This window comes from Vidua macroura, chromosome 23, assembly GCF_024509145.1.
Source record: "Vidua macroura isolate BioBank_ID:100142 chromosome 23, ASM2450914v1, whole genome shotgun sequence".
NCBI classification, from domain to species: Eukaryota; Metazoa; Chordata; class Aves; order Passeriformes; family Viduidae; genus Vidua; species Vidua macroura.
This window is the reverse complement of record NC_071593.1, coordinates 8,010,792-8,022,923: the sequence shown is the minus strand read 5'-3', so window position 1 is coordinate 8,022,923 and position 12,132 is coordinate 8,010,792. Positions and strand designations below refer to the sequence as shown.

At 40.9% G+C, this 12,132-nt stretch overlaps 1 protein-coding gene across 3 annotated transcripts in view; it reads right to left on the bottom strand.

Moving 5' to 3' along the window:
* Positions 1–487: 487 nt before the first annotated feature.
* The window catches only part of UBE4B (ubiquitination factor E4B), a 34,156-nt gene continuing 22,511 nt past the window's right edge, over positions 488–12,132 (bottom strand). For all 3 annotated transcript variants that reach the window (XM_053997445.1, XM_053997446.1, XM_053997447.1), the window contains 11 exons: positions 10,011–10,110; positions 9,185–9,312; positions 8,746–8,844; positions 8,119–8,354; positions 7,270–7,396; positions 6,849–6,993; positions 5,655–5,789; positions 5,058–5,249; positions 2,700–2,874; positions 2,101–2,247; positions 488–1,783 (listed from right to left, as the gene is read on the bottom strand). In XM_053997445.1, the coding sequence (XP_053853420.1) occupies positions 1,725–1,783; positions 2,101–2,247; positions 2,700–2,874; positions 5,058–5,249; positions 5,655–5,789; positions 6,849–6,993; positions 7,270–7,396; positions 8,119–8,354; positions 8,746–8,844; positions 9,185–9,312; positions 10,011–10,110 (1,543 nt within the window). In that variant the 3' untranslated portion in view covers positions 488–1,724. The remainder of the gene's footprint in view (positions 1,784–2,100; positions 2,248–2,699; positions 2,875–5,057; positions 5,250–5,654; positions 5,790–6,848; positions 6,994–7,269; positions 7,397–8,118; positions 8,355–8,745; positions 8,845–9,184; positions 9,313–10,010; positions 10,111–12,132) is intronic.

Sequence of the window (12,132 nt, the reverse complement as noted above, 5' to 3'; positions counted from 1 at the left end):
TCCCTGTGATTCAGTGGGATTTGGATCCTAAACTAGGCCTAAGGGCGATAGCTCAGAGGGCAGGGATTAGTAATCTTTCCTCCCTTCAAAACGTTTCTTGAGCAGCACGAGGCATTTTTTTAGACCTCATAATGTATTTTTAGGCAAATGATTAAATTTAGTCAGTGATGCTGTATTAACTCTCATGCTTTCAATAATTTCATGCATATTCTCATAGGAAAATTTATTTTTGTGGCAATAATTCAGCATAAATTCCTCCTTATCATTAGTAATTTGGTAATTCCTGCTGTTAGAAACTGGTTCATGTTTAAGCTTATAAGCACCTTAAAGAAAATCACTTTACATGAAATGCCTTAATTACGTATGTTTCATACACCGTCATAGATAAATTGGATTTAAGATGTTGAGAACATTCGGGACCTGAGATTTCTAGTAATTTTTATATTTTCACGAACACTCTTACAAGAAAGACCAAGGAAACATCCTGTGTGAGTGTGTATCATTTATTGTAGTTCAAGAGAGTCAGGAATTGAACAGAAGACATGGCGAAAAACAAATAAAAGAAAAACAACCTTTTTTTTACCAACTTAATTTTAAAACACTGTGGTTTCAAATCCTTTTTAAAAAGGAAATTCAAGTATCATATGCAGGGGGCAGTAATATAAAAATGTTTGTGAATTTTTTTTATTTTTTTTTTAAAAACGTAATTCTACATTTCCTGCACCCTTTCTGCTTTGGTAAGGCCAAGCCATGGATACAAATTGGTACGCAACATAAAAAATGACCCCTGCCTCAAACTGCAGCCTCCAAGGATAAAAGTATCTGCTCTCTGTGGACAAGCTCAGAATGGCTCAGAACTGTCAGTTAGCATTGATCTGCAGCATTGAAAGAATGGAATTTATTTTTTTTAAAGTCACTGAAATCCTGGTATTCCCAAGCATCTCATTCATGGCAGCTGTTTTAACACATTTCTATCTCAAGGCTTTTCACAAGTACCAGAGCATCCTGATCAACATAAAGGAAAGGGACATCTCAAGGAAAGGAAATTAAAATCCACGTGCGAAGTCTTCGCTTTTTTGAAATTATCCTTGTGTCTAACACCAATTAAAAACCAAATAGGCAAATATGTGTAATATAAAAATACGATCCCAAGATGAACACTTTGTTGCAGGCACAGTTATCGCACAAAATATGTTCCTTTAAGGGCAGGGGAATGATTTTGATTTTCACAGGGTTTGTATTTTTTTGCATTACAGAAGGAAAAGAGAGCAGTGCAGGTTTGATGGGTGGAACAGAAAGAAAGGAAGGGAAAGAGAAAAAAGTTACTTTAGCAGCAAAATGTCCAAGGTTCTAACCACAATCAAATTAACGGATATCTGGCGGTAAAAAACAAGGTTGAAGGGATGCTGCCCTGATCCATTCGTCTTTGCTAAAATAATTCAGCTGTAAAAACTCCAAAATGTGACATATTGAAGGACAGTTTTGTAACATAAGTAACTTCCTAGCTTGTCCTCCATGTTATTGACCATCGTTATCACTTAAATATATGTACAAGAATGAAGCTGCTTTTCTCCTCGTCCACGTGCTCCTGTGGTCACTACTGCGAGTCAGTGCCGTGGGTGTGCCAACCCATCAACAGCTCCCAGGTGTGTCTGCTGCACTCCTGCCAGAACAGCCCACGCCCTGCTCTGCCCATTGGTGGTGGCGTGCGCTGCAAGGGAATTTTAATGGTCATTCTGCTTGTCTCTCATCCAGGCTTGGATTTGCTCTTTAAGTTCTGGCACTAGGAAGGTTAAAAAAAGGAAAAGAGAAAAATGAATTATTAAATTACTTGGATATAGTACTATAAGAAAGTCCCTCATGACTAATAGCCATTTCCCCTTTATATACCATAATGTTTTTCAGCCCAGGAGTTAAGAAAGCAAGGGTGTGAGGGTTTTCCCCCCCAGAAAAAGGGAAAGCAGAGGGAATTAACTTTTCTGTGCAAGTTGAATTTCAAGAACTGTCACCTCTGCTGAGGCCTCAGCAGTGTGCTATGAAAGTACAGACCTGCCCACGAGCTGCTGCCCCACCCACGTGCCGGGGGCCATCCCACGGTACCTGGTTCCAGCATATTTTCCGTCAGCGTCTGCCGGTTGAAAGGATCAGTGGAGGAGTTCAGCAGGTGCCTCAGGATGATCGACCTGTCCATGATGGTTCCTGAGGGCAGCCTCACGGGGTCGGTCATCAGAGTGTCCATCAGAGGATCTGAGGGCACAAGGCTCTCCTCATTAAAGTGAGCAAACAGCTCCAACTGTTATGTGCCCATCAACCCACAGGGCAAAACCAATGCCCCCTGACCCTGTAACACTGCTGAAGTTACAGAAAATGGTTAAATGGACATCAATCTTCATAGCACTTTCCCCTTTCTGACCTGGGACTAAGCTTTCCCTGTTGTCACCCTATTTTCAGTTGAGGGGTGGGAGGGTTACTGTTTTCAAGTACATGTTAGCAAAGCATGGCTAGGACAATCATGGACAGTACAATCCCAGGGAAAATTAAAAAAACTCTTAGCTCTGTATTTACTTAAATACATCATTGAAGTAGAGCAAGATGCAAGGCTTCATAAACAATACATAGTTTCTAGTAACATATGGAATCAATGCAACAAATGAAATCCCTCTCTCCTAGACAGGCAGGGTTTAGAAGACTCCACTTGCCTCTGAATTCATCTGGAGCATCGCTGTAATCAATCTCTGCACGGGCGTTCTTGGCAACAATTTCCTCCACTTTCTCTGCCAGCAGTTTGAATTTCTCTATTGCTATGGTAGACTTGATTCCAGCCTTCCTCATCTTGGAGATAACCTCCTCAAAGAGCTCTTTACTGTAGGACCTCTACAGGCAAAGCATAAAAAGACAACTTTGCTGAGTCGTAGTGTCCTTATATGCCATAAAAATGTAAAGATATTTAATGCATTTTTAAAATGGCAGAAGGAAGGATCAATGAAACCTCAACCTTACATCAAAGCAAATAGTATGTAGGTAACATTCATCTAGCCCCAAAATATCAACATTGGGGTAGACTTACATTTTTTTTACCAGTCATCATCACTGTAGAACTATTAAGGACCAAAAAAAAAAAAAAGGCAACATCACCTAAAGAAAATGAGGAAGATGCTCAGAGAGGCTGACTATAATTATTAGAGTTGTTCTTAGACAAAACATCTGTTTTGCCATTCTCCTGTCTGTATTCTTGTTCTCACAAGTCTTGGCTGAAAATACAGCATAAAATGAATTTCTTGCCTTCTCTGATAATGTGCAAGGCAGTACTGGGAAAGGAGTGATTCTTTCTCCTAATCCAAACAAGAACTTACAAAAACCCCCCCCCCCCCAATGTTGCAAAAATAGTAAGACAGCTCAGAGAGTGAATGCTGGAGATTTGCCACCTGGTGCAGTAGGACTATCCAAAGAGACCAAATGCAACTGAAGCAAGCATTACTTTCACATGAAAAAGAAAGTTAGGGAAGGACTTTTGTAGCTGTCTGCGTTCTACAGAGACACCATTTTCCTTCAAGTTCACAATATCATGTTCTGACATAATCCTTTTAATACAAAGTGTTATGTACTTTACAGTGCAAGGTTGAATTATATGGCAAAACAAAACACACTAAGTCTCACAGATTTCTATTTCCCTTGGGATTTTTAAAATGTTCAACACAGCCCCACTTCTTTCATCTACAGCACACTGCAGCAAGCAATGCCACTCAGCAGGCAGGACACACAGTGCCCACCCAAAGGCCTTTCTCGTGCTCAGAGGGAACAGAACGATGGCAACATGCCCAGGGCTCTGTAAACGTTTGCAGATTCCCTCTCCTGCGTGCTGGGATTTGCAAATGGGACATCTCTCAAAATGCTTTAGAGAGATCCCACCATGATCAAGCAACTTTTTGTTTGTTTTGTTTTCTCTCCCAATACCAGTAGCCATTAACCAACCACACATTTCCTTGGTGTTTCTTTCCTGTCACTGACAGTTTCCAAGAGACTGGTCACTCCCCCCACTCCTTTTTGATGAAGGGCCACTTTGTTAATTAAGCTTTTTTCCAGTTCTCACACCCGCAGGATTCTTTCTTTTGAATCCCTATGTCAGTCTGTGCATTTGCTGTGGCTGGCATGGATGCATGATGGATAACATTCTCATATATACTGAACAGCATAAGAATATTCATTATACACATGCAAACACATAAGGTCTGTTTCAGATGTGTTACTGGTATTATCTGCAATTATCAGAACTTAAATAACTACAGAAAAACAATCCTGAGCTACCCCAATACTGCTGTTTCACTAGACATGCAAACAGCTTCACATGCTGCAAGACATCATCCACTAGAACCTCAAGTAGCTGCTGTGAACATTTCTTGCCCTCTATACTTTGAAACGTTTGTATTGTAAGACACGGGCATGGACAGATGTGACTCAGTAGTTTGACAACTTTACAAGAACACAGAGCTGCAATAGCTTATCTTGCTCTGAGTATTACCATGAGTTCAAAGGTGTTGTTAATTGTCTCATACATGCTGTGCTTTGTCAGTTTATTACAGAGCCATTTAATAAAGTGATTTCAGAGGGAATACAATTTGGAAACTGTAAACTAGTGAATGAACTTTGATTTGTTGAAGGAGGCTCTTGGTCCCAGCTCTGCCTGTGTCAATGAGGAAGGGGGAGGGAGTCAAAACTCTGCCTCAGCTCTCCCACTTGCAGAAGGACAAAGCATTTCTGCTAATTTACAATGAGGCTGTAGGCAATAAGCACATCAGGCTCAGGAAATTTCCTATGCGTGTCAAGTGCCAGGGATATTTATGTATGTTTACAGGTTTGCAAAGCACTGGGAACACCCATCTACAACGAGCAGACAGAATATGAACAGAGATGATCTGCTGAAAGCAAATAAACTGCAGGGATATAAGACAAACCAGCTGGCAGCACACAAGCAAGATGAAATGCTTCTAGAATGTTCTGCAAAGTCTTGTTTGTCCACAGAGCTTTTTGCCCTTCTCCTTCATCCTTCTGCAGCTCACCTGATCATCAGCAATTGCTTTAGCAAACCGAGCACAATCCAGCTGCAGATAAATGTCAGTCAGTTGGTCCAACAGCTTCTTTGGTTCAAACCCATATTTCTCTGGGTTTTCAACTTTCAGGTCACGGCACTTGGGGCCACACAGTTGCTGTAAGTTAAAGTTCAACATAGCAGCCAGTCGTGGTCCAAGTTCCTACAAAAGCAAAGTAAAACACAGATCACAGTATGAAGGCAGTGATAAAGAAGTTTATCACTAGAATTGCACACAGCAAGATCAGGAATTATTAATTCTAATTAATAAAACTATCTAATTCTAACTAGTAAGATTTTCATTTGGTAGGCTTGCAGGAAGTGTCTGTTCTTTATGTATGTTTGCCCTTAAAAAAATGTCATGCAAACAGTTTCTGTCTGGAAGGATCACACCATCTCAGTGACTCAGGTAATGCTCTCAACATCAAATAACATCAACAGCAATTAGATTTTAATGAGCTGGAGAAAAGGGAGGAGAATGGAGACTAAGTGCTAGCAAACATTTCCAGGTTATTATCCAGAGATGTTAGAGAAGCAGGGAACCAACTTAAATCTGAGCAGGACTTACAGGTCTGAGAAAAGGCTTTTGGACCTGCTTGGTAAGGATATGGAACATATCAACAGTTTCTGTTGCCAGGGCAAGATATGAACGGGACACGCGCTCATCCTGAGCCAGCTGCGACTGCCGGGCCTGCTGCTGATCCTACAAAACAAACACAGCTCCATGGAATCTCTACATCATCATTCAGCAAAACCTTACAGCCACAGTGCTAAGGGGATCTAGAATAGGAATTCAAATACAGATGAGGGACATCTTTTAGTCTAAGGTACAGCTGCTCACTTTTATTACCTAGTGCTAATGTCTGCATCAATTTTCCAGAATTCTGCAACACTGAAGAATGAATGCAAACAGCACAACAAGCCCCCATGGTTACTGAGTTTGTTTACATCCTCTAACTGCTCCTCACAGCTGTAGAACTGAGTTATGCTTCCTTTCCATCCAAATGCCAATACTTCAAAACCAACTTGGGATCTGAGAGTCAAATGAAGCTCTCTCTAACTCTCTCTAATTTATGCACCATCATAAATAATAAACACTCCCCTGTGGAACAATCTGTAGATGATGTACCAGCTCATTTTGTAACTACAGTAATGGCTTTACCTTGCTGGTAGGCAGAGACAGGAAGAAAGGCTTCAGAAGAGCAAACCAGAATATGTTTAACAAACAAGATTTTTATAGCTTTTCCTCTTGTACTTTTTCTTTTTTTAAATCAATAACCTTAAAATAGAAATACCTGACATTGGTGGGTCAACACACACAATTACTGTTTAATTAGGCCAAGCTCTGAGGTACAGGACTATAACTGTCTGCATCGAATCTACCAAGGACCAATGCATTAACAGAGTAAAAGCTTCTATTCCTTGAAGTCAATTCAACTGGCGAGCATCTTCCCAAACCTCCTTCAGGAAGGTTAAAGTATTGGTTTCTCCACTTAGAATTAAGTGCACGGTAATTTGAAACTTTATACTATTTCTACTTCACACCACTCTCTTTGCCAGCCACAACATAACAAGGCAGAATGATGGTTTTTTTGCAGAATGTCATCCAGAGTGACCATGGCCATACTGGCAGCAAGAAAAAGCATTGAGAACTGCTCCTCATAAGCAGCTCTTTGGTGCTGTTCCTTATAAAAAAGTTTTCTTAATGGTCTTGAAGAATTAAAAGTAAGTAAAGGGCACTTTGAAAAACAGCTCTGTTCACCCTGGGCAGCAGGTCCCATTGCTCTTTATTCTTCATCTCCTCTTGCACTTCATGGATACGTTTTAGGGACTCCAGACTCTCATCCAGCAAGAAAGTTGTGTCATTTATCAGCATGTTGATGTAGCGAACAAACTGCTTCCCAGAGCTGAAAACATCGAAACACAGGTATCACGGCAGAGCAGGTGGGTGTGCAGAGCAGACTGCAACCCCAGCAACACTCCTGCACTGTACATTTCCAACAACGATCCCATTCCCCAAGCCAAGATGATGGTGGTGTCCAGAGCTCAGTTTAGAATCACTCCAGCTCTACTGGAAGGGGTTGCCATGTAAGACACAACGGGAAGCAGCGTCACCCAGTCCCAGTGGCCCTGCCTGAGCAGCCTGCACGGCAGGAAGCTGCCTCAGACAACCTCTTACTCACTTGAACTCTTCCATAAATGTACCATGGTGAGCGATATTCTGCCAGAGGCTTTTGAAAATGGTGCTGATGTGGTAGCGGATTGTAAACTTGTCATAGAACTCGCTAGTGGCTCCAGTATGTTCCACATCTGGAAAAGAGAACAGATCCCAAAACTTTCCCACCAGGATTCACTGGCAAGACACCTCTCCCTACTGCCTCCACTGTGATGAGCTTCAAGCACCCAGGGAAACATTAAGAGATGAAATTCAATTCCCGTTCAGAAGTCTCCATCTTAATTCCCATTAGAAGAATAGCACTATACACTTTCTAATCTAGACCCAACCTCATTTCGGAAGAAAAACCCCCAGAAACTAAAACTTTCTGCTCTATTCTGCTCTTCATCTCACAGTCTAAAATCACACTAAGAAAACTATGGGTACCCTACAAAAATACTTGTTCTTGTTATGGGTGCAAAAACTCTTCTGAAACATTCAAATCTACAGGACTAGCAAAACTACAATGAGGAGTTTTAAAATTCCAATGTTCCTTTGGAAGCAAAGCAAAGAAAAAGGTTTAATTTTGGAATCTAAAGACCACAAAAGCAATTGTCACATTAATTCACACTGCTGGACTTATCAGGGCACAACAGCTTGTGAAAGGACTGGACTTCTCAAGGTTCCATCTAATTCTATTTCCCCCAATTCCTGAGCATAACAGCCTCATCTTCACAAGACTCAAGATCTACTGGGGGTTTTGGGGGCTTTTTTGTTTTGGTTTGTTTGGGTTTTCTTGAATAGTTACAACAGCTAACAGAGCCTTTGGGCTTAGAATACTATTGTGCACTCAGTGAGCTACAGACAAAGCACTTACCTGTGTAAAACTTCATCAAGGAGGGCACTAACAATTTAGTGGAGAGAGGGTGATTCTCAATCATTTCAAAGAACTTCTGTGTCCGGGGCTGAACAGCTGGATTTGTCATGAACATCACTTCCACCAGCTTGGCTACTAAATAAGGATTTCGGATGTAGTTCTGGTTGCACAGCATCACAACAAGGAACATCACTATGTCCTGAGTACAGGGCTCATACAGCACCTGAGGAGCATATCTGGAAACAGGAAAAGTAAATTTAAACCCCCAACCCTAATGTTCTACTTCTAAGATATGGCTTTTAAAAAATATTATTCTAGTGATGATTTAGCGTATCACAAGATCAAAAGGTCTCACTGAAAACCATAAAGAAAATTCCTGGGGAGAGAACCAAAAAACTTTCAAGTTTCTTCCAAGAAAAATCTAGTTTAGAAGAGACCTTGGAGCCATCTATGCATTATAGCTGCAGCTGTGCTGCCATGCCATAAAACTTTATGGCTGCTGTTAACAACCAGAACATTAGCTGCAGATAGTTAGAAAACTTCTTTTGCACCCTCAATTTATGCATGTGCCACCTGCTAAAGGGACAAGTGGCAGTACAAGTTTCCTTCAAATATAATTTTACTTACTGTACAATAAAAAATAAAAATTCAGCAACATCTTCCACATAAAACTCTGGCAATGATGCAAATACTTTCGGAACCTCAGGAGTTAAAGGCAATTTTATGCTGTAAAACAGAAGAGACAAGAAACAGGACAGTAATCCAGCAGGGTTAAGCAGGAAGTGTCATGTGCTTACTGAAGCACAGTAAGTCAGAGTCTGACTTTTCAGCACTCCATGTCAGTACTTCAAGGGTACCAAACATACCTGAGGGAGCCCCCCAAACCCAAGTGAACATTAAACTCTTGAATAACAGAAATATTCCATGCAAGGATGCATGTCACCGACCCCATAACAATGCAGACATTGTAAGTAAAACTAATTCTAGAACTGCTAAATTCAGTGAGCAATCCAACATGATCTGAAATATCTTTGATACAACTTACACAGACAAACCTGACACTCACTTGGGATAGGCAGGGTCAAGAATGCGAAGCATCAGCTGAATCACCATGCCATAGAAATTCAGGCATCTCCTGAGGAAGTTTTCATCCAGCAAACCAGCATCTGCACAAGCCTTACACCTCACCAGTTTCTGCAGAACATGCACACAAAAATTAATCCAGGCCGAAACAGCATAAAGGAATGTGAAGCCTCTTCAAGATAATCAATATATCTGTGAATCACGACAATTATACAGTGGTCTCTTCTTACAATACACTCTTATTTCAAGAAAATAGGGCACGTAAGCCCCAACACAGCAAGTAAAATACAATTTAGAGTTGCAGGGACAGATGTGCCTTTCACAAGATTTATTGGAACAATGAAAGAAGTAACAAATGTATCAAAGTGGGAATATGTGTGATTAAAGCCATTTTTGTGCTACAGCTCAAAACATTTGTGCCAATTTCTTTGAGGAAGATCTAAGCAGAACAGGCCTTCAGAAAACAGAGCAATCCAGCTTACTCATCTTTGCAGGAATTCTGTGTGAGATCAGTGACTTAAGTATTCCTACTTGTGCAAGGACTGTGCACACACAGCTACTCCTGAACAAAGCCCAGTCCCTTTGCTTGGTCTCTCTCCAATTAAAAAACACAGATTTTTCTCATTGGTGTTCTTTTGAATCTTGAGTTCACAACTGATGTTATATTCTGTCATGACCACCATCCAGTGCAGCATTCCCAGGGGTCAGAGGTTCAAACCCACCATTTTCAAGCAGCATAAGAGAGAAGTTGTCCATAAATATTGGAACAAAGTCAACACACAGGCCACAGAACTGAATCACTTACAAACCTTGAGCTGTGTCTTGCACCGTTTCAGCATCTCTCGATGCCTGGTGGCCAGAGGAGAATCCTTCCACTGACTTTCATTGTTTTTCAAATCTTCAACAGTCCTGAAAACCAGATGCAGGAACTGGTTATCATGACAGAGGGGAAATGTGCTGCCAGCACAAGGCATTTCATTGACTTATCTGCTAAAAACCAAGGAAATACAGAGAAGTGGGGAAAAAAGCTGATCATTTTCGAAGAAATTACCCATCATCACAGCAAGAGAAATAAGTTGCTTTTGTAAATGCAGACTGAAATCTGCACAGCCAGAACTCAAGAGGCAGCACATACACTAGCTCCAACACCCATGAAAATTAAACCTTAACACAAGGAAAGGATGGTTCCATTAATGAGACAGAGTTCATTCATCTTCTAGTACCAAAAAGGAAACTGGAAGACAAAAGCAGCTAAGGAAGAAAAAGGTGCCCAGCAGAAAGTCTTGTTAGAAACAAGAAAGTTGCAGGTTTGTATCCTGTGTATCTTCCCCCTTTCTACTACTGCAAACGATTTCTTTTGGTTTTGTTCTACACTTCTCATGCTCCACTCCCAAGAAAACTCAGGTGTGTAGAGGAGCTCAGTATGTGAACAGGCCATACCCTCCCTGTCGGTGTAAGGGCCAGAAGGTCAAGGGGGTTGATATTCCTCCCCTTCCTTACCCACCTTCTTATACTGCCCCACAGAAAAGAGAACTTAAATGTACATTGCACACACCATTTGCATTAAAAAAAAAAAAATCTATGCATTTACATATCTTAATCCTTTTCAGGAAGTGCAGCTGATTAGAACAAAACTCATACACTGAACTGCATGAATACAGTCCCTTTTCATCCCTTCTCTAAACACAAATTCTCTTCCATATCAATCTCTGCCTACAGCAGACAAATATCCAGTGTAATTTCTTTACTAACAAGATCTAAAGATGTTTCCAGTGTTGCAAGCAACTAAGCAATTCATGGAAGCTGCTGAAGTCTAAGCTCCTGCTGCTGTCAGTAAAACCAAGAGCTCTTCACTCTGCACCGTTGGATGGGGACTGCTGCATCAGCAACTCCTGTGAAACAATTCTAAATAAGGAAAAAGCAGCAATTCCTTTTTCAAGCCAACATATGGCTTTTTTACAAGTAACCCACAGGCTGTTTATAGGAAAATAGTTTTTTCTTTAGCATATACTGAGTCTTCCTGCTCTGCTCTCTGCTGCTTCCCAGGTTCTTGGCCTGCATATGCTTTAAAAATGAAATCATTTCAAATGCAGTCCAAAAATCCTGTAATGAACTCGTGGCATTTCTGCCAAGGAACATTTACCAAATTGCAATGAGTGCAATTATAAACAATGGAAAATACTGATGGATACAAAAATCTGTTCTAATTTTAACAGAGTATTCTTTAAGGTTTAGCAACTGTAAAAGTCTATTTGAGCTTATGCCAAGACAAATGGAAAACAGGAGTATCTTCATGTTAACACATACTGTTTATCATTTTTAAAACAGTAAACCATATGCTGAATTACATATAGAGAACAATATTAAGCCTTCAATGCTGAAGGCTTCTTTCCCCCATCCTGAGAGTATGACAAATTCTCCTGTTTCAGAAGCTGAGGGGGAAAAGGTAAATATCTTCTGGGATGTTCAAAACAGCTCAGGCACAATTCACAATGTCTCGTTTCTGAAACCATAAGTCATCTGCACAGTGACCTGATTATCAGACACAACTCCTCCAGCTCTGCCAGAGAGCCTGAGGCACTGATGCCCACACCCTGCCAACCACACCAGAGATTAGTTACAATGAACAGTGTTAAGTAGTGCCATGAATCCTAAAATGTTCTGAGGAGAGTTATCATTTAAACAGAATGGTCTTCTGACCAATTTTAGCTGTCTTGTGTAACCAATACCCTCCATCTCACTATTATCTGAATTCCTGATTCAAGCCACAGTCCTTCAACGCACCCAAAAATCCCCAAGGGCCAAAAGCAGCAGAGTACCAGAAAGCTGAGGGGGTCTGTACTCAGCGCCAGTTTCACCTAGACTGTCACTGTCATTCCCTTTATTTATCAGTTTCCTGCCTGGTGGGAGCACCCCAGGCAGCCCCAGCAG